Genomic DNA, 23462 nt, shown 5'->3' on the forward strand with positions numbered 1-23462 from the left:
CGCCGAGGGGGGCCTTGGTCAGGGAGTAATACAGCTGGCAGTGGGAGGACTCACGGGAAGCAAACAGGTCTACCTGGGCTTCCCCGAATCGACTCCAGGTCAGCCAGACTGTCTTGGGATGGAGTCGCCATTCCCCGGGGAACGTGAGCTGTTGTGAGAGCGCGTCAGCTGCACGATTGAGCTCCCCCGGAATGTGGATGGCGCGCAGCGACTTGAGCCGCGTCTGACTCCAGTGGAGAATATGACGGGCGAGCTGTGACATGCGACGTGAAGCATTTCAGAGATACCAAGCTCAACTGAGTCCAGCGGCTCAAAGGGATCCCTCTGAAGGCCAGCCAGGAGAGTAGAGAGATCCCAGGAGGGAAGCTGCACGATTGAGCTCCCCCGGAATGTGGATGGCGCGCAGCGACTTGAGCCGCGTCTGACTCCAGTGGAGAATATGACGGGTGAGCTGTGACATGACTCTGGAAGCGTTTCAGAGATACCAAGTTCCTGCCTCTGAAGTTACTCAGGCAGTTCAGCACTGACTGGGCACGCTCGCTGGTGAGCCACGCCATCATACTCAACGGCATATCAGGCTGCCACGAAGTCTCGAGAAAGCCACTGAACCTGGGAGGTCGCCTGGCGAACTGAATCACGTAGCCAAGTCGAACTGTCCGAATGAGCCAGCGGGACGGGTTGGGCAGCGCAAGCCACGTCTCCAAGCTCCGTATGAGTGGCACCAAAGGGTCAATCGACGCACCCGCGGTGGTGCAGCAGAGGGAAGTCATGCTTGATGGCACAGAAGGCATCGCATCCTGGCTTATCACAGCAGGACTCCCCGTGTCCCTAGAGGGACTGGCCAGAGATGCGTGGAGAGGCAATGCGTCCCCGAGCTGCGATCTCTCGGGCGCTGGCGATAGGGGGCGTCGTGGGCGAGAGTGAGGAGGCAGCGCGTTGCTCACTGTCAGCCCACATGCCGTTGGACCAGCGGCGGAACAGAAAAAACAGAAAACACAGGATCTCTGCCCAGCCCTCCCCCGGGGGAAGGAGTGGCGCTGTCCTCACCCATCTCCTGAGAAAGAGCAGCTTCCCACATCTCCGGGTTGTCCGTGTCAGGGCCGCGTCGTTGTCTTTCTAGAAGACTTAGGGGCCTGCGAGAGGCTCAATGCGCCGGCCTTGACCCTGTCTCAGCACGGGGCGGAGGAGCTCTGGAGGACAAAGGGGGGCGTCCTCGGCGATGGGCAGACTGAAGCGGGGCCCATGACGGAACGGTGGCAGACGGAGGATCACATCGGGGCAGGATGTGCTGGATCGCCTCAGTCTGTTTCTGTACTGCCGAGAACTGCTGGGCAAAGTCCTCGACAGTGTCACTAATATTGTCAACATCTCTCATCTCAGCAAGTTTGAGCCAGAGATGGCGCTCTTGGGCCACTAATGTGGGCATCGCATTCCCGAGGGACCGCGCCATGACTTTCGTCGCCCGGAGGGCGAAGTCAGTCGCCGAGCGCAGCTCCTGCATCAACCCCGGGTCGGTACTACCCTTGTGCATTTGTTTTAGTGCCTTGGCTTGGTGGACCTGCAGGATAGCCATGGCATGCAGGGCAGAGGCAGCTCGGCCCGCAGCACTGTAAGCTTTGGCGGTGAGAGCCGCCGTCAGCTTACAGGCTTTGGACGGGAGACGAGGACGATTCCTCCAAGTGGCGGCGTTTTGCGGGCACAGGAGCACCGCAACCGGTCTCTCCACCTGGGGAATGTCAACGTACCCCCTCGCCACCCCGCCGTCGAGGGTAGTGAGGACGGAGGAGGCAGACGAGCGGCTTCTGGCTGAAAAAGGGGCCATCCACGACTTCGTCAGCTCCTCATGCAACTCCAGGAAAAAAGGCAGGAGCAGGAGAAGTTGTGAGCCACGCCCTGCCCAGAGAGACCAATCATCCAGCCGCAAGGGCTCGGGACTGGGCAGTGTGTTCACCTCCAGCCCGATGCTCACGGCTGCCCGGGCAAGCATGGCCGTCAGCTCTGGGTCCAATTGGGCTGAGGGGGGCAGCCCCGCCGAATCTTCATCCTCAGAGGATGATAGCCCATCCCCCAATGCCGCGATCGACATCCGAGCCTCCGGTGGCGCACCAAATGAAATGCTGGGACCGTCACGAGCCTGGCCAGCAAAATCACTCGGAAGCCACACGGGACATTCGCTGCGGGAGGAGTGAAAGGTCTGCGGGGACGTGCCCGGCGGAGAAGCTCTCACTGTGACCCTCAGATCTCCCAGAGCTCTAGCTGGCGGTGCCCTGCTCGTGACAGGGAAACCAGGACGGGTAGAGACAGAGGGTGCATCTCCATTCCCTGTGAGGAGAGAGAGGCGAGATCGCAGTGAAGCCATGCTCATACGCTCACTATGAACGCATGAGTCATCCACGAACGCAGTTTCAGCGTGTTGGATGCCCAGACACTGAAGACAACAATCGTGTCCATCAACAGAGGACAGGTAACGACCGCAACCAAGAGAACACGGACGGAACAGCATCTTTAAAAAGACGCGAACCGACCGTGATTTTCTCTTTTAGAGAAACTGCACTTTCAGTTGAAGTGCCCAGGGGAATCGCTGATGACAGGGACACCGCTGTTTGCACCGTAACGCCAACCAGGTACAGCTTCTTCCAGTCAGATGAGTAAAGGGCTTTGTGGAGATCAAGCACTATCATCCACTCGGCTCTGAAGCAAATACAGGACATTGGCCCTCCAAGAGCAGAACTGGACACCCCTTGATCTGAGAGGACCAAGCTGAATGTGAAATAGGTGTTACTATGCAAATTTCAGCAATAATTAATACATGATGGTTGTGGCATCATAAACAAGCAATTTTTTGAAGAGAAAGCTTTTGCATTCATTAGACCAAACTCTTATTTCAGGAAAAAGAGGAAGGGAATTTTGGTTTTTCATGGCATGTCCCCATGACATGAATGAATTTGAAACCTCAGGGAATTGCACAAAACTAATGCTAAGCATTTTTATTGGTCTGGACAAATATTTCCTGACAGCGCTCCATTACAATACATTCCAAAAAAATGACACCATTATAGTTTCATCAATGTCTCTTTCTCTTTCTCTCCTCTCCCACCTGTCTGCCTTTGTGTGTCACTCTGTGGATTTAGTCAAACTTTTCTGCTGGATGAGTACACGGTTCATGGCAATAGAGGGTAGAAATGCCAACTGTCCATCACAGCTGTCAGCATCTGTTCTGGTGCCAAAATCAGGGGCCATTCCACAAGGTCATAGATACAGTGGACTCTTGGTTCTCAAACAACAGAACTAATTCCTCTTCCAATCTCAGACTTGTTTAATAACTCAAATCTCTGAACTTCCATCTTTCAGTTCATCTCTTAATCAAAAGATGTTGTTCTGAGTCACCACAATGTTTCCTACCTCATTGAAGTCTGCACCTCTGTTCCAAAACCTAATCAGAAAACCTAGTTGAAAACCTACCGAGACATCATAGATGCATGCCTGTCATTTGTTCCAAAAGTTATGTTGCCTTCTAACACCTCTCTGTAAGCCAGTTTCTAAGGCTGCAACACTGTATCTCTCATAAGAATGCAATCCCACAATATATTGCAGTAAACAAAAAAAATATTGGCAGATTAAACAACTACATGTCAATTTTGAATATATATATAGTTCAGTGATACATACATTTTTTATACACTACAGCTTAAATGTTTAAGTTGGAAATAATTCTCTAAAAAAATAGAAATTATTATTTAAATGCTATTCATCAAAATATCCTGAAAAAAATGCTTCCACAAAAAAATTTAAGCAACACAACCCTTTTCAACATTGATAATGATTTCTAAAATAATCATGTGACACTGAAGACTGGAGTAATGGTCCTTCAGAAATCATTCTAATAAGCTGATTTGGTACTATAAGGGCCCAAAGCCTAGAGGGCGCAGGACCCTATAGTTTTCCTAAGGATTATTATTAGGGCCAAAGCCCTAGAGGGCAGAGCACCCCCTTTAATGCACTAAAATAACATGGTCCATATATCATACATACTTACACATACACGTATAAAACTGCACAGAGTCTAATCGCAAACGGAGAAGCAAAATCAGGTTAAAGTTTTAGAATATAAATATCCGCCTACCAGGGATACAGGTTTTGTGCCATTGTAGATTCTCAGTGTGATAAACTCCATTGATTTGATATAGAAATATGTTGTAACATTATAAATGTATAAATGTTCTGTCCCTTTTTTTACATACTGTATGGTGTTTACATACTTTGCTCAACACAATATTGTAGGCATTTCCAGCTTTGCTCATTAAAAGTTAACAACAGATATTGCACAATTTAAATTTATTAAAAATGTGTTTAAAAATGCATTGCTCTTTTAATTTTAGAATTTATTTAAAATTAACATAACAATGTTGTGTACATTTCATTTGCTGTACATTTAGCTTTGTATATATGTAACAGTTAGTTCATCGAATTTGATTGGCCAAGTGGTATTCCATATGATATTTAGTGCAACAGCAATGAGACTTTTGATGTTGCTTAAATTCATGCCATAAGCAAACCCACTCTCCAGATCAGCAGATCAGCTCTGAAAACCTCATATCACTCAAAAACCCTAGAGCATTACAGCAGACTCACTTCTCTCCCTGAAGTTTGTTGGTTTTCACAATCAAATCCTGGGTTTGTTCTTTGGCTGCCTGTTGACACACAAAACATGGAAGTTGAGTTATGTGAAAAGAGCATGTTGGCCCTTCAACTGTATAAATTTAAATATCTTTTTCAATCCCTTTAAATGCTTTTCAAGCGTTTAAGTCAATAATCTTTGGTAGGCTGCTAATAATTGCAGTAAAGAAATGATGATTTTCCAAAAGGGAAATATGCTATTTAGCTATCTGCTAAATAAATGCAAACATGCATAATTACCTTCAACCTGTTGGTCATTTCTTCACAGCAGGAGCTCATGGCCTGAACATCTTCATGAACGCTCTCTAGTTCCTGAAGCAGAAAGACACACTCAAGTCCTATATTGCAGTAGAAGTTCACTAGTGCTACAGAGGTTGTATGCAAAGTTTATTGTGTAAACCACCTCAACAGCATCATCTTCACATTTATTTAGATGCTATTCTACAAAGCCACATATCAGCGTTATTTTATTATCGTTGATATACTATTATAGCTTTTGTTAATATTTTGAATTGGTTTATTTTTATAGTTTTTATCTGAATTTTAGTTAAAGTCTTAATTTTGTTGTGTTTTTGTAATTTCATAAGATTTTTAAATATTTCTCTTTAGCTTTCATTTATATTTATTTCAGTTTTAGTAATTTTAGTACTTCAACTTGTCTATTTTCTATTTTAATATATTGTAAAATGTTATTTATTTCTTGATACATTTTTTTCTGGAGTCTTTGATGAATAGGGTGATCAAAAGAACACCATTTATTTGAAATATATCCATTTATTGTAACAATGTAAAAGTCTTTACTGTCACTTTTGATCAATTGAATGTGTCCTTAGTGAAATAAGCTATTAATAAAAAAAAAAAACTCTTGCCAACCCAAACCAAATAGTTTTCAGTGTTTGCTAGAGTACAGAAGTGAAATGCATAAATACACGTTGTAATTTGAATATAATGTACCTTGTAAGATGTAGACAAGTACTAAAATTACTAAAACTGAAATAAATATAAATGAAAGCTAAATAGAAATATTAAAAAAAAAAACTTACAAAACACACAACAAATTTAATTAAGACTTCAACTAAAATTAAAATAAAAACTATAAAAGTAAATGAATTCAAAATATTACAGTAGTTTTTGATCATTTAAAAAAGTCTCACAGGCATGTTATGTAATATTACAGGATGATTTTGATTATACATATATATATATACTGCTTTTTAATTATACATTTTTGAGCTGCTGTATAGAATTGTCACTGTGAATTTACCTCCTTCACTTCTTTAAATATCCGTACAAACTCTTCATTTATGGAAAGGCTGCGTCTCTCTATGTCTCCTCGGAGGTTCCTCCTGGTTCTCAGACTGTTCTCAGTGAAAAACACAGAAAGAGATTTCAACGCTTCCAGCATCTCCTAGAAAGAAACAAAAAAAGGAAATAAGTGAAGCAACAAGATCTTAACTGCTGCTTGTTCATCAACTGCATGTTGCCTATGAACATCAGATGACATAACTGCATTTACAAAATTTATAATGCATGTTCTAATCAAAATAATATTACTGCAAACACCTTCGCCAATAAATGTACTATAGTAGTACAATGGTACAGTACAGCGATGGTATGGCAATTCTGTGGTTGTTCGTTATAGACTAATGCTCAAAAGCTGATAAGATTCTTTTAATGGTTTTGAAAGAAGTCTCTTAAGCTGCATTTATCCCATCAAAGATACAGTAAAAACAATAATGCCATGAAACATTATTTCAATTTTAAATAACTGTTTTCTATTTTATTATAGTTTAAATTTTAATTTATTCTTGTGATGGCAAAGCTGAATTTTCAGCGGTCATTACTCCAGTCCACAGTGTCATATGACCCTTCAGAAATCATTCTAATATGCTGATCTGATGCTCAAGAAACATAAGAAAAAATAAACCCTACTGACCCTTGCCATAGGCTACATTATATGGCACCATGATTTATGTTTGAAAAAAACCCACATGACATTACCATTGTACCATGTCTAAAAAAAACATCATAATACCATGCTTCTCCACGTATTAAAAAAAACAAAACAAAACAAACTAAAAATATTTTTCAGACATGAAACATGGTAGTACCATAGTATTCTTTATTTTAGTACCTTGGAGTACCATATAAATACCTAGTACAAGAATTTAAGTATGTTCATCCACGTTGTTTACTTTTCGCCCACTATGCTACAGTCTATGTGCTTCACTAATGATGAAGTCTTGCCAAGGTTTGTGTACATAGTCTTAATTGCATTCTTAAAAGGGTCATATGATGCGATTTCAATTTTTCCTTTCTCTTTGAAGTGTTACAAGCTCTTGGTGCATAAAGAAGTACATATCGTTCACTTTCAGAATTTGTTGTAGGGGTGCTTTCTTATCAGAATCAGAATGAGCTTTATTCACCACTTACGTGTGCGCAAACACATGGAATTTGTTGTGGTTTTACAGGAACTCTTGGTACATACATACATACAAATAACCATATCTATATATATGACACAAGATAGTTATAGTATTTAATGAGTTATCGCATATCACATTTTTCTTCAATATCGCACAACCCTACTTCACGATGTGGGAAGATTTGCATAACGCCGCCCAAATGTTCACGCAAAGAAAGGCGTAACTTTTTTTCTCGCTGTAGTATTGTTGCTGCTGCCATGTCGTGAAGGCGCTTTGTGATTCGTTGTGAAAGCGAAACTACTTTGTTTGGCCTTCCAAAAGAGGACGATATCCGCTTCGTCATGCCTGGAGCTGATCCGTGCTGGTCGCTGAGGAAATACATCAACTTCGCGCTGTGGATCGCCGGATCGGCTTTCACCGTGGACGAAGCAGAGTCCAGCCTGGGGTCGTCACATGTGGTTGCCGCAAGCCCGCCGGCCACGCCATTCTCAAGGCCGCCGGCCACACCATTCTCAAGGCCGCCGCTCACTCAGCTCGCTGGCTGTTCCTCACTCTAGCCCGTGTGTGACACTGTGTGTTTTGTTGTGAAAGCGAAACTACTTTGTTTGGTCTTCCAAAAGAGGACACGACTAGAAATCAGTGGTTAAGTTGTATTTACAACATTGTTCCAGAACAGTTCAACCCAAATATTCAGATGTGTGCAGCACAATTTATGGAGGACTGTTTCCTGATCCTGGGAGAGTAGACTACAATGCCGGCTGTTCTGACTCACAGACTGTAAGTTTTCATATTTAAAGGATTTGCCACTGACAATTCAAATGCAAGTTTTGAGCAATGTACAGTAGCGCTTGTTGTTTGTCATTTCTCCGATGACAAATGCAGACATGGTTTTATGTTAGAAGTTAATAAAAAAAAAAATTGAAACATTTGTTTTTTTCACTATAACCTACACAAACTATATTCACTCTTACAATAATTAGTGTTCATATTACTTTGTCCAAACCCTGAAGATTTACCATGTTATAACATAACGGTGTACAAATGTACTTTTCTGTAAGGGTTTGACATGCAGAACACCACGCTACTGAAATATTATTTACCGTGTACCATTGTTTTTAATAATATATAATATCATGGTACATTTTGGCACTTATCCTTTCTCTAATTGAGGACAGTTTTATCATCCATGTTTGAATCAGAGACACATCATGGCAAAACATTTTAATGAAAAATTAAGTGTATGTGCAATTTAATGTTTAAATTAGAGACTCGGAAATTATGTTTATTTTAATTTATTGTTTTATTATTATTAATTACGTGCAAACAATTTGTAGTGACAGGTGCACTGCGATCTAAGAAGTTAGCAAATGCGAACAGACTGTCACAAACCTTGTCATTATCCAGCCTGGTCCCCAGGATCTTGTTGAGTTTTCTGGATAGAGGGTTGTTGGGCTGTGAGGACGCATTCCCGCTGCTGTTAGAGGTGTGAAGGTTTGAAGCATCAATTGACAGCTCTTCTTTAGTCTCTGCCATCATCAACATCCACGTCAACCTCCAGGAAGCTGTTTTGAGTAACCAGAAAAACGTCCCACTGCAACAACAAGAGGTCGACACATTAGTTCCGCGCCTCGAGCTGTTGACGTTTGCGCAAAAAACTAAAATCTCCAGAAATTACGGTGTCACCCTTTGAGGGTGTCATTGAAGTGAAATGTTTCATGTTCTAATGTTCTACATAGACCAATAATGTTTTAAGCATTTTGATGTATTTGAATAAAACATATCTTATAAAATAAACGTAGACTATAAATATAGGCTATTTATATATAATATAATAATATGATAATTATATTATATATTAATATAAATATTATTATTATTACAAATATTATTATTAATTATTATAATTAATAAATCCTCATTTAGTTAGATACCGTATAAATGCTTAAGTATGTGGGTCAGCTTTTGCATACATGCAGGGACCAAATAATGTGCATAAAGATAGGCTAATATTGTCCCCATAAAGATAAAACCTGAAATTGCCTACATTGTGGGGAGAAGCTAATGATTCTTATGAGGAAAAATAATATCTTAATGAAAAAGTAGAAATGCAGAAAGATTCGAGGCTTAGAGTTAGGAGAAACATTTGCTCAATATAAAAAAAAAAAAAAGTAGATGTAAGCAGTAAAAGTCAACAGAAGGTCTCAAACGTCAAACAAAAAAGTAGTTGTAAGCAGTAAAAGTCAACAGAAGGTCTCAAACGTCAAACAAAAAAGTAGTTGTAAGCAGTAAAAGTCAACAGAAGGTCTCAAACGTCAAACAAAAAAGTAGTTGTAAGCAGTAAAAGTCAACAGAAGGTCTCAAACGTCAAACAAAAAAATAGATGTAAGCAGTAAAAGTCAACAGAAGGTCTCAAACGTCAAAAAAAAAAAAAAAAAGATCTGGCAGACCAGTTTTTTTTTTCGGGGGGATTTAACCACCTGAACTCTTAAGTTCACAAACACAATCAAAACAGTGGTCTTTTGAGGTGACACAACTTGCTGTCAATTTAATTCCCCAACCAATGGCACCTATAAATGCTGTTAAAATGCAACAAATCACTTTAAACCAGTGCCTTGACCTTCACCTTGCCAGAGGGAAAAGGGGAGTTACCTTGACAATGAATAATCACAACAACTACAGATATTGCACCCAAGAGGGCAAAAACAATTGAATTTCAGCCCATTTCTCTTCAGAGGGATTAAATGGAGAAAGGAGGTGAGTAACAGGGTTACGCTCTCTGTGGTGTGTCTGGATGTGAAGCCTTTGTGAATTATTCACAGCTGTGGTCACTCCTCCAGCATGCACCACTTTGCACCAGCATCTCTTGAGCTTTACACATGCTCCTCCATCCTTTCAGCCCTATCACAACTCTCCCTAAGCTGCTTTTTAGTCAATGGCTTATTTTGCACTCATTAGTCAAGTCCTAATTTAGAGAATTTATTTTAATTTCTATCTGAAAAATGTATATATGTAAATATGTGTAAAATATCATTTGAAAAATAATGTAGTTTCTTACGTTTAATTACATGATATTTATTGTTTATTTTTATTACATTACATTATCATGTTTTTTTAATATTTTTTTTACTCACTATTTTAGTTGTATTATTTATTATTTAAAATTAGTTGGTTGGTTTAGTATATTTAGTTAGTTTAATCTTATTAAAGTTAGTTCAATATTATTAACTTAATTTATTACTTATTTGATTTAACTTTTTTACGTTTTCTTCATTAAACTTTTCTATTTACCCCCTATTACTCCCTTGTGGCCCCTGGGGGTCCATGAACCCTTGCTTTAAGTGGACTATTTATTTTCTTTTCTTTTTTTCTTTCTGTCTTTAGTTTTTATTCTTATTTTTATTGTTATTTCTTTTTTAACCCAGGTAGTCACTGAAAAGCGTGCATGTATGGTAAATGAACTGCATCTTTTTCCCCTAGGCATATATGATCTTTTTTTTTTTCTTTTTTTTTTTTGTAGTAAAAACTTTACGTGTCTGTACAGAAACTGATTTTAAAATAATTTTACTCTGTGAAATATACACTGGAGTAAAAAGTGTGACAACTAGCCCCGCTGATTGAAAGGCAGCAGGGGCTGTGGGAGGAGCCTCGAGTGAGTGAGCCAAGCGCAAGCGAGCGCGCTTCGGACTCGTGTAGTCTGTCTGCTGCCACACAGCGCTCAGTGCGTGGACACGGACACAGCTCAATATTTCTTGTGTCTTCTGAAATACACTGGGATTATTTTAGCGCTTTCCTGCAGGAGTGACAGTGAAATAAACAGAAAGACACAAGCAGATCTCAGCAGAATCCATGTAAGGAATGTAATGCATGTTTTCTGGGCGCGTACCGCGAGTTGCGCTCCGTTCAGCGGACAAAGTTTATTTCTTCTCCACGGTCCCACGAAGCTGGACCGGAATTTGAAATTAACACACCAGTCAGAATATATCTATGTAAGTTATCACATACGATGTTTTTATGAATATTTATGGTTTGCATGATGGCGTCTTTTGCATGGCAGCTGTTTATAATAGGACTGTCATGAAGTGGCACTAATAATAGAAGATCAGTCTGTTGAGCTTTGTAGGATTTTTTCCCCCTTTATCTTCTGTAAATATTAGACGTTTGAGACTTCATAGTAATTTAGATTCATATTATTAATACCTATGATTACATTATATAATAATTCTTAACATCCTAAAATATAAATGCACATATGCTGTATGAGCACAGCTGATATATCATGCATATTATGTCTTATTAATAAGAGATTCATGCAGTGAAAAGTGAAAATGTGCAATTGTTACCATAAGGAGTTCCGACCCTTAAATTGAGTTTCTATTTGACTTACTGTATTCAGATTCGTTTAGTCATATCAAATACTTTAATAAAATCGTTGAATGTAGATGTTACCACATGAAACTTTTTTAGCCATTTTCTTTTTTTATTTTCTTTTTGTTTTCTTTTTCTTTGCTAGTAACCACCTGTAATATTCTGTGTAAATATTAGATGTTAGACTCCACACTCAGCCTTATATGAAAAAAGTTAGGTGGCAACTTTAATTAACAATATAACAAACATTAAATTAAACTTCAGAAGCTTGACATCATTAGTTAATGTTATAAAACTTTGATTAATATATTTTCATATCATATTGAAATGCACAACTGATCACTAACACTATAAGAAAGAAAATGTGCAGTAAAATTATAAAATTAAGTGGCCAGATACATTTGGGCACATAATCTAAACTTAAAAAGTGCACTATTGTTCAGAAGTTTGGGGGCTGTTTGTATAAATCAGCTGTGCCGATTACAATAAACTATGACTTTCAGGATTCTTTGATTACTAGAAAGTTCAAAAGAGCATAATTTATTTGAAATATAATTTTTTTGTCAAATTAAAAATGTTACTGTAACTTTTGATCAATTTAATGCATTCTTGCTGAATAAAAGTATTAATTAATTAATTTAATAAATAAATAAATACAAATTTTACTGACCCCAGACTTTTGACTGGTGTATATGAATGCTGTTGCATATATAACAGGAATTGTGAATCTGTACTGTGAAGACTGAGGGGACTGTTTTATTGCTTCTTCTCAGGTGACTGCACACAGAACAATGGTGAAGACTGTATGGAGCTAGACATCCTCTTTCCAACAAGGCAAAAGGAATCATTATTTTGATTTTGATTTTTTTGTGTGTGTCTGATTTCCTCTTTTCCAAGCTTTCTTCTGGAATTGTGGCCAATATTTAAAGACATTTCTCCAGAATGGCATCCAGCCTCACGTGTACGGGGATGATCTGGGCTCTGGTGTCCCTGCTGAGCGCAGCAGCTTCCTGCGTGGGGTTCTTCATGCCCTACTGGCTGCTGGGCTCACAAATGGATAAGCCAGTGTCCTTCGGTACTTTCCGGCGGTGCTCGTACCCCGTTCGGGATGAAGAGAGGCAGGCTACAATCATGCTGGAGCAGTGCGGGCGCTATGCAAGCTTTCAGGGTATCCCGAGCGTGGAGTGGCGGATCTGTACAGTCGTGACGGGGGTTGGATGTGGCCTGCTGCTGCTGGTGGCGCTCACCGCGGTCATGGGCTGCTGCATATCAGAACTCATCTCCAGAACCATCGGACGTGCAGCGGGGGGCATGCAGTTTCTTGGAGGTGAGTAATAGTTTGTCAGCCTGACGAGGATATTTGGTTTAGGGTGAAACTCACAAAGACATGTCCTGGTCACATTTCACTCCAATTTTTTTTTTTTTACTGGAATGTATTTTTTTTATTCTGATTTTAGGTTAAAATATGACCATTTCATGTTCTAGAGTTCTTAAGAAATTTTGTGAAGCTTATCCTATAACACCGGTCAGCAATAATAGCCATTCTAAGTATTTAAAAAGTTTGGGGTCTGTAAGATTTTTTAATGTTTTTGATAGAAGTAATAATGTTTTTATCTTTACCAAGGCTGCATATATTTGATCAAAAATACAGTAAAAACAGTAATATTGTGAAATATTACAAATAAAAAATCTATTTGAATACTTACACTGAATACAAAAAAAAAATCCTGTAATGGCAAAGCAGAATTTTTCAGCAGTTGAAAACATAATAATAAATAATAATAAATAAATATAAAAAACTGACTCCAGACTTTTGGACTTTTGTTTTACATGCAAACGTAAGGCACGTTGCATGCATACATGCTACTTAAGGTTTGATTTTATTTTATTTGGGTTTAGAAATTTTTGGTTTTGAAGGTTTGAAATTTTCCGGAAACTTTCTATGGGAACTTCGTCTGGGGAATTTTGGAAATATTCCAAGTTTGAAACTAACTGGGAATTTATGGGAATTTACGGGAAATTTTGGGAATTTATGGGAATTAATTGGAAATTTGGGGAAATTTATAAAACTATCATATACAAACATAAATATAAACATTTTGTTTGATCATAGGCTCACATGCATGCAAACTAATACAAATTAAAAAATTTTTTTAGAGTTTTGTGGGGGGGGGGGAAATCTCCCTCTGAGGTGACTAGAGGGGATTGTGTGTGGGGGAGGGTCATTTTTAGACTCCTGTTTTATTATTATCTCACCTAAATGTTTGTTCAGTCAGTGTATTTGTTTTTACAATGGTATAGCCTATTTTAGTTGCACAGTATATTACACATAGCACAATGAAGTTTTAAACATATTTTTTTGTATTATTCATGTAATTTACAAGATGGACATTTTGATATTTTGTGTGCAGGATTTAAGAAATGATCTGTTCATGTTATGGAGGAAAGAAGTTCTAACACAGTGCATGTGGGGGGTGTGGCCTCAATAGCCCTGCACTAAGCAGTGTGCTGTATGCATGTGATTGAGCAGTGTGTAGGGTAGAAATTAAACTGAAATTGCCTTAAATCTGGTTGTTTTAACCAAGATTATGCTGCAAGATTTCTTCTCAACTACATTTAAGTTTCCAGTTCCTGCAATTTAGCAAATTTCCAGTTTATTCCCATTAATTCCCGTTAATTCTCATGGAAAGTTTCCAGTCTTGAAAATTCCTAGAATTTTGCAACCGTAGTACATTTTAACGTAATTTATGTTCTTAAGTTACTCATATTCAAATCATAATGAAGAGGTCATCAAGTTCAAGCCCCTTTTTCTTTGTCTCTAGTTCAGTGAACATTGATTCCATCCAGTTTAATTTAGGGTGCCTTTGCCTCAGTGAGAGAGAGGGAAGGGAATCTGATTGAGTTTAGACTGGAAGCTGGGGCCTTTAATTCCAAACTCAGTTTGTTTAGTTCTCGCCTGCAAGGTGCCTTTTATTTGCTGCTCTGATAGTCTTGAGGGCTTAAATTGGCACACGACAGAGAAGGTGAAACAAATACTGCGTGGAGCGTCTTAGAATGAAGTTTGCTTTGTACTGCAGTGGCTCAAAGTGTGGAAAATTCTAGTGTGACTCTTGGTTTCCTGGTGTTTAAAATACTTTATCTTCATTTATCTTTGTCTTTTGTCTCTGTTGTGTCAGCCAAACAGACACTATCTCATGTTCATTCTCATTAGCTCAGTGTATGTGCAAACTAACATAGCAACTTCTAATCACTCTCTTTTTTAAAGTCTAAATTTAGCTTTATAATGCATATTCTTGTATAAGCATGCACAATTCATCAAAACATAAGCCACACCAAGGTCATGGGTTTGATTCCCAGGGAGTACATGACTAATAAAAAGTATACCGTGAATGACATGCAAGTCACTTTGGATAAAAGTGTCTGCCAAATAAATAAATTAAATGTAAATGAATGCCTCTTATTTTTTAACCTTGCCTGCCAATCACCTGCAAAAATGCCCCTGTTTGAGTTTTTGTCTCATATTTACATCATATAGTTAAGCAATATCACACGAGCAATAAGTGCAATATCACACGAGTGCAAATGCGATACTGATCTTATACAACAGTTCAGTAAGTAAGAAGTTAATATTGTGTTAGTTTAGACACAATGTTGTCTGTTTTGCTCAATTTTGCCAACGAAAATATAAAGACAAAGCAGAACTGTTCGTCTCCGAGCAACACACAGCGACATTTCATTTCTTACTGCACGTTTTGAACTAATTGAGTGAACCATTTGGCACGTTGAACCATTGGCCATAGGCGCGTTGGATTTGAAGAGACAATGAACCATTCCTAAAGAACCATTTACTTCATTCCTGAATGAATTAGCCATTTGGACAAATCAAATGAATGAATAAATCACTCGATGACTTAATAATTAAGACATTTACCACCACCTACTGGCAGTTTTAGTTTCTTATTTAGAGTATAATTTCATTAAAGAAATAATTTAATATTTCCATAGTAATAATAATAAAATTAATAAAATAAATTATTAAAGGTATTGTTCACCCACCCAAAAATGACAATTGTGTCATCATTTACTCACCCTCATGGTCCAAAATAGAATATGTAACAAATTTTATCAAACAAAATATTTCTTCCTGAAGCGACTTTTTGTAATGTCTGTTTAAATTATCTTTTAATTTTAAATTATCTTTTGAGAGTAATTTCTCAGCCAGAATGAATGTGCGATTAAGTAGATTAATTAATCGCCACATCATGTAATTAATTAGATTAAAATTTTTAATCGCTTACCAGCCCTAAACAAAACATTAACTTTTTTTTATTATTATACTCTGAAGTTCTAACAACTTGCAACTTTCAGGAACAATGCATCTCAAAGCACCTTTTGTTAAAATATACATGTATTAGAAGTTTTGATAATACATATTTTTTATTTGAGCTAGCAAGCACAGCAGGTGAGCTGAATATATTCTATATTCTGAATTCAAAAAGACAGACTACAAAATGGTTTTGTGGTTCAGTCCCACTCACTATTTGAAATTCATGAAAATGCAAACAATTTGCATAAAACTCTTTGCTATAAAAAAATGTAGTTAATATAAATAGACAATTGTTAGAACAATGACTGTTTTCAATTATAATTATTTAGTAAATTAAAATCTTGCATTTTTTGTGTGGTGTGTTCATGTGCTGTCCTCATATATAAATCCTTTCAGGTATGCCCTTATAACTATTCTGACATTAGATTCTCCCCAAAGCTAACAGTGTCAGGGCAGATTTCACCTGATCTCCAGTTGGCTACCCAGGTGCGTCATCATTCGTTCATGGATGACAGCTGAGGTGTCGCTGTCAATTCTAACTAGCAGACAGCAGGATTTAACTTAAGAGACCAAGACACAAGGAGGTTACAGGACTGCAGGGCTGCTGAACGCATCACATCCTGTCATGTTGCCCATGTTGCACTGCCTTCATCACACAGAGTAATGTAGTTCCTCATGGCTTATGCAAGCAAGCATCATGCCCCTTATCAGCAGTTTTTCACTTACAATCAATAGAAACTGACAATTAATCATTTGCACTTATGAAAGTGACGTATGAGCTTTTGCTGGTCTTTAGAGAATGTGAGTATAGGACTGAGTAGACATTTTGAATGTCTCTATTCCTATATACTTTTTAATTTGAAGTAAAGAAGACATCTATAATGTTACCAAAGATTTCTATTTCAAGTGTGTATATATATATACTTTTTGATCAAATAAATGCAGCCTTGGTGAACATAAGAGATGTCTTTCATAAACATTTAAAAAATCTTACAGACCAGAGTTTAAAGAATACAATAATGAATGTAGAACAAAAATAATGGTATTCCCATAGTATTTAGACTCTTACGAAAAATACGGTGGTAGTAAATATGGTACAGTGATGGCATTGCATGAATTTCACATAAATTTCGGTATAGTATCATGATGTATTTCGAATATACTGCAGTTTTACGTTTACCGTCTAATCCCTGTTAACCACATTTTTGTGTTATTACTTCTAAATTTGTGCTACCATGGTAATGCCAAATACTTTAAAGTATACAGTGATGTCCAAAAATATAGCATTACCATAGTGTTACCATGGTAAATTTTCACAAAATCATATTACAATGGCATTAGTAATAATATAACATGCTTCAAGATACAATACCATAGATTTACTATGATGAAACCATGGAATTTCAATATCCTAAACATGGTATAACTATGATACTTTTTTAGTAAAAGTACTTCAAAGAAAACTGGGTAACACTGTATTTTACAGTGTCCCTGTTACATGTTACATTAACTTACAGTACTACTAATAGCATTATTTTATTATTATTACTAGCAACTAATCCTAAACAAACCCCAATCCTAACCCTATAGCACATTGTTAATTTATATCACTCAGTACATATTATATAATGTCCATAAAACATGGTTTTACTATACTACTCTAATGTAGGTGTAGGTAGGACAGTGTGGTCATATTGTCTGGTTTATCAAATAGTTTTTTTTTATGAGTTCCAGGAAGTTAACAGAGCATTGGAGAGCAGCGGCTGAACTCTTGACATTGAACTAGCTGCATGAGTTGAAGCGTGGCATTAAATTGAAGTATGTAGGACAGAACAAGAGTGAATGAGCGATGTGAAAAGCACCAGACAGGGGTTAAGAGAAAGATGAGTGACCCAGGGAGAGGGGGGGGGGGACGAAACAGTACCCTGATGTTAAATCACTGGACCGCGGTTGTCCTCACCAATTGAGTCCCTTTCATTTGTATTGTGGTGTGTTAATGAGTGCTGTCTGACAGTGAGGGCTCTGAGCAGAGGGACTTTGGCAAAGGCAGCACCTCCCTGTGGTTCACATTGATTCATCTGATGCCCATTTTACTGATAATGAGTTTGATAAGCCCTTTATGTGTCACCAAAAGCATCTTTGATTAGATCCCTCCTCTTGCCCTCTTGTTCAAAAGTCTGTCTTTGTTCTTTCAGAGATGAATGATGTTTCCTTTTGTGATGTGAAGTACTGGAAAGCCCTTCCAGAATTATGCAATTTAATCTCATCTTTTATAAATCAAAGGTTCCTTGACATGGTCTTGTTGGTCAGAACTGACTCGAGGTTCTTTAATGCACATGAATTATAGTTTACTCAAAAATTATATTTTACTAAAAAAAAATCTCTAGTTATTACTATTAACAATATTATTTATTCATTCCCTTGTTCTAAACCAGTGCTGTTATTGTTAACTAAAACTTAAACTAAATACTATTAAAAATCATTTTTGGTAATTGAAATAAAGCTGAAATAAAATTATATATAAATAATACTTACAATAAATAATATAACACTATATAAATAATAAAATAATACTGTTACAAACCAGTTTTTTAACTGATTTATCAGTTTAACAGTGAATATGATGTTTGATTTGATCTAATTATTACTCAAATCTATGAAATCGCTTAGAGGGCTTAAGATTCAGTCAGATGTTCATTGGCTGCTTACGTGATCAACTGTCTACAAACATTTTTACAATTGGAAATTTGATAAGTAAAGGCTCTTTTAATTTTTTAAAATTATTTAGAATTATTTTAAAATTATTGATTTATTATTTATTATTATGATTTATCTATTTTTGACATACATTTATAATTCATTCTTGTTCTTTATTTAAAATAACCTTGTTTTTTCCTGGATTACAAATGTACCAGCATGTGTCCTGCTGCACAGGATAAAGATAAACAGGCATGGGTAATTGCATTATTTGTGTGTGTTAATGTGTGTTTGTTTGTGTGTGTGTTTGCCAGCTGGAATTGAACCAATAAAACCTAATGGAAAACCTTCCTCTGTCAAACTAATGGACATATTATTCAGGCGCTGCAGTAGATCTGAATTCATTTTAATTTAACATGCATATCACCTAAGAAAATGTAATACCATGTTTTTGGAAATGTAGTAGTAATTTCATGGTGTTTTTTGAAGTACATTTCAGAGGATCAGAGAACAGGTTCTTCCTGCATTGTGTCCTTTTGGCTAAAAGACAGAACTGCTTGTGGTTCCATCAAACACATCGTTTCATCACAATTTCACCATCCAGTTAGGCACATCAACCATAACTCCTTCAAAAACAGCCAGAAACCTTGGAGTTGTGATTGATGATCAGCTGACTTTCTCAGACCACATTGCTAAAACTGCCCGGTCCTGCAGATTTGCTTTATTCAACATCAAGAAGATCAGGCCCTTTCTTTCAGAACATGCTTCACGACTCCCTGTTCAAGCCCTTGTTCTGTCCAGGCTGGACTATTGCAATTCTCTCTTGGCAGGTCTTCCAGCCAGATCTATCAAACCTTTACAATTAATCCAGAACGTGGCAGCAAGATACATTTTTAATGAGCCAAAAAGAATGCACGTTATAGCTCTGTTTATCAATATGCACTGGCTACCAATAGCTGCTCACATAAAATTCAAGGTATTAATGGTTGCCTACAAAACCACCACCGGCTCTGCACCCCTTTACCTAAATTCATTACTTCAGACTTATGTGCCCTCTAGAAGCTTGCGTTCTGCAAGTGAATGTCGCTTTATTGTGCCATCCCAAAGAGGCACAAAATCACTTTCACAAACTTTTAAATTAACCGTTTCCTCCTGGAATGACCTGCCCAACTCAATCTGAGCAGCTGAGTCCTTAACCATCTTCAAGAATCAGCTAAATACACATCTCTTCCATCTTTATTTGACCATCTAACGCTAGCTCTCTCTATTCTAATTCTATTCTTAAAAAGAACTTGTCCCTTTTAGACTTGCACTCTATTCATTTACTGCTTTGTAAAAAAAAAACAACTAACACTAGCTTTTCTAATCTTTTTGTATTCTATCTGTTTGTTTTCTTTTGATTTATTATACAATTAACAAAAGCAAAAAAAGGCCTCTAACACTAGCTTGCTCTATTCTTTTTTCTATTCTATCCGTTTTCTTTTTATTTATTATATAATAAAAAAAAAACTTGCTACGTGTACTGCATTAAGCTAACTGAGACTTGTTATAGCACTTGCATATCATTGCTCTTTTGTTGATTTTAAATTGCTTCCATTGTCCTCATTTGTAAGTCGCTTTGGATAAAAGCGTTTGCTAAATGACTAAATGTAAATGTAAATTTAAAAGATGTTAGATGAGTCATTGGGATAACTGTTAATTGTAAGCGAATTGTTCATCAAAGTACATATATTATCCTAAATTTCCCTTTCATGTTTAAAGTTCTGGGTTATAGATTTATCTGTATGTCTGACATCCCTCTTAGGCACTTTCTTGATGTCATACTGAAAACTCAAGTGATTCGTTGTTGGGTGCTTTTATGATTCACACTGTGAAGAATTGCTGACCATGTACTGTTGGATTGGGGCCGAGTAACTCGTACTGAATAGTTGATTTGTTTGTCAGTCAAAATATACTGAGTCAAATCTGAATAAAATGCTTTCTGTTGTGAAGTGAACAGTCCGGGGGCCAGATCTTCTCTGGCCAGACAAACATGGTGTGGAAAGTTGTAGTTATTTTCAACTGGCGAGAATTTTGAGATCCAAGTGGACGTGAAGAACTATAATGTGATAAGAGCTCAGTCAAGTACTGAGGAGCTAAACCATTTAGAGCGTTGCAGGATTTTAAAATATATGCAGTGTTCAATAGGAAGCCAGTGCAGTGCAGAAATTCATTATTTGCCATGTAGGCCTATGTTTAAAATCAAGGATTAAAATCAAATTGTTTTGTTATGAGCAAAACCGGTAAGGTTATTTCTTTCTTTGCTTCTAAAGTTCTGAGGTCTCCTTATAGGCCGGTTTTGATTAAATAAAAATGATTGCTTTATTTATTGAGAAACAGAAGTCATTTAAAATGTTATTTGTGTATATAAATATATGTGTGTGTGTATATACAGTATATGTGTATACGTGTATATGTATATATGTGTGTGTGTGTGTGTGTATATATATATAGCATATATAATAATAATAATTAATAATTTAATAATAATCTTGTGTGATTTCTCCTCTTCATCTGTGCTTGACCGTGTACTGTTTGTCTTTCACATCTGTAATTTTCTAGCTCTCTTTCTTTCCCTTTCTGTCCTCCTAAACTTTTCAATTACCCACGTTCAGGAGGTGTTATCTCTTTGTGACCTGATCTCCAGCCCTCTATTTCAGCTCTCTTTAACCTCTCTCACTCACAGCTCTGTCACCCATGGCGTAGTCGAACAGCTCAAGAGAGGGAGCATAAGAGAATAAAATAGAAACAGAGGAAGAGAGAGCTTGTGAAAGAATAGAGAGAGAGAAACAGACTCATGGTGGAATGTCCAGCTTAAGCAAAGATTTATTTCAGACAAACAGGAAGTCTGGCCTGGCAAAGGACAGACAGGAAGTGTTATTTCAGCTCTTTAGGTTGTTAAGTCCTTGTTTTCAGCAGCACGGGGCCAAGCGCACCACACCGCTCTACCACATCACACTCAGCACTCCGCAAAATGAACCGCGCTGACATAAGCGGATTGTTATTGCACAGTCAACCTTAAAATGAAAGGAGCAGTAGTGGGGAAAATTTGTTTCATAGCTGATTTATGGACCATGCTTTCAGTTTTCTATTTTATGGAAGTAAATTCTAAAGTTTTGAGAAAATGAGAGTGTCTGAGAGGTTGATCATTAAAATAACTCAAAGCTCTTTCAGCTGATATATAGAACCGTTTTACCTGTAACTGACATATTTATTGTGAAATTACCTTGGGCAGAACAGCTCTGGGCCTTACTGTATTTAAGCAATAAGCAGAGAGACTGTGCATTAGTGTGATTTTATCATAAATAATGGGTGTTGTTAGGCATGGTGTGAAACTGATTGATTGTGTTATTGTTATGTTATTGTGTTAGGGACGCTTTTTTTTCGTGTCATTATTATTTAAAAAAAAAGCTATTGCAAATTGTTTTTGTTAATTGAAATAAAGATGAAATAATATTAAATGTAATTATTAAGTGAAAAACTTAAAAATGAAACAAAAATAGAAATGTTGCCTTGGCTACTGACTGAATAAAATGAGGTACTAAAATTACTAAAATTGAAATAATAATAATAATAATAATATTAATAATATAGCTAAATTGACATTTAAAACAAAATAAAAAATATACAGTAAGCTAATTCAAAATATTAATAAATGCTATAATAGTGTATAAATAATACTAAAATGACAATGGATATTTTGGATTTTTCATGCATTCCATTAATTAAATATATTAAAAATACAGGGATCATTTTGGCATGTTGTCATGTATATGCAAAACTTTTCAAAAGTGCATATACTTTTTTGTGTAAACATACCCTTAGACTCTCCTGCATATCTTCTGTAAGAACAAATTACTTACCTGTTTTAGTAAAGCGATCTCCACTGATTACCTACCTGTTCTTGTGTACACCTGTGTTTATTCTGTTACGTTCCTGTTATTTATTTCTCCAATGATTCCCTGTGAATATATTCTGTTTCCCTTTCAGTCGGTCACTCCGAGTCACATCGGTGACCGACGAATTGGGATCTCGCTTAGAGAGACCAATCCACTTCGAGTGAAAACTAAACGAGCCAATGCACATTGGCATGCGATTATCTTCATTCTGCGCCTACCAAACTGCTTCGTGTGTGACGATTCTAGCGTGCTCTCGGGAGCTTTTTGTGTTGGCGGACGGCGCTTCAGCTGTGGTCGTTCCTGTGTCTTCAGGCTGCACTACCCCCTGTCATGCTGCAAACGGCCGTTACCCCTGTGCGTCTCAGCACGTAAAAGAGCATTTCCCTAAAAGAGCCAATTTCTCTAAAAGAGTACAAGATTGGTGCGTCTTTGTAAAGACGACGGATCGTCTTTTTAAAGATGCCGTTTCACCCGTGCGTTTCTGGATGCGGCCGTTACCTGGCGCTCTCCCATTGCGGGAAGATGACCATCTCGGAGCTGCGGGCCAGGCTTCGTTTCCTCCAGGGGGGCGGAGCTCCGTTGCCTCTGCCGCGATCTAGTGTTCGTCCTGGCGGCAGCCAGGCATGGACTACTTCGGGCAGTAGCACGGGCGGTCTGAGGGTTACAGTGGTGGCAAACCCCTCAGGGAACCAACCCTCGGGGGACCATCGCTCCTCTAGCGCTTCGCAACCAGTTGAGCTGCCAAAGGAACGCGCTGGGCCCTCTTCAAAGAGCGTACCAGCAGTATCCTTCGTTGCTCCTCCCAACGACCGGATGTCGATCACTGCATTGGAGGAAGAGCTTTCTGGAGAGGAAGATTCGGCTGCTCTGCCGCCCTCCGGGACGGTGGCAAGCCCTGAATCGGATCCAGAGATGTCGGCTATGCTTTCCTGGGCCGCCGAGAGGGTAGAGCTCGAGTGGAAACCTCCACCTCGTCCCGGGCCCTCGAGGTTGGACGACTGGTTTCTCGGGGTGGCTCGCGCTGGTTCTCAG

At 38.1% G+C, this 23462-nt stretch overlaps 2 protein-coding genes across 3 annotated transcripts in view; one reads left to right on the forward strand and one right to left on the reverse strand.

The window, feature by feature from the left end:
- Positions 1 to 8716, reverse strand: part of LOC107670561 (conserved oligomeric Golgi complex subunit 6-like) — a 52806-nt gene extending 44090 nt beyond the window's left edge. For both annotated transcript variants that reach the window (XM_016463203.1, XM_016463208.1), the window contains exons 1-4: positions 8493 to 8716; positions 5942 to 6085; positions 4918 to 4989; positions 4633 to 4691 (exon numbers count right to left, since the gene is read on the reverse strand). In XM_016463203.1, the coding sequence (XP_016318689.1) occupies positions 4633 to 4691; positions 4918 to 4989; positions 5942 to 6085; positions 8493 to 8645 (428 nt within the window). In that variant the 5' untranslated portion in view covers positions 8646 to 8716. The remainder of the gene's footprint in view (positions 1 to 4632; positions 4692 to 4917; positions 4990 to 5941; positions 6086 to 8492) is intronic.
- A 2051-nt stretch (positions 8717 to 10767) lies between these two features.
- LOC107670626 (lipoma HMGIC fusion partner homolog) overlaps positions 10768 to 23462 on the forward strand; it is a gene marked incomplete at its 3' end in the record, with an annotated part of 117549 nt that continues 104854 nt past the window's right edge. Inside the window, exons 1-2 of the mRNA XM_016463285.1 lie at positions 10768 to 11089; positions 12366 to 12795. Of these exons, the coding sequence (XP_016318771.1) occupies positions 12411 to 12795 (385 nt within the window). The remainder of the gene's footprint in view (positions 11090 to 12365; positions 12796 to 23462) is intronic.

Source organism: Sinocyclocheilus anshuiensis, unplaced genomic scaffold, assembly GCF_001515605.1.
Source record: "Sinocyclocheilus anshuiensis isolate Anshui unplaced genomic scaffold, SAMN03320099.WGS_v1.1 scaffold513, whole genome shotgun sequence".
NCBI classification, from domain to species: Eukaryota; Metazoa; Chordata; class Actinopteri; order Cypriniformes; family Cyprinidae; genus Sinocyclocheilus; species Sinocyclocheilus anshuiensis.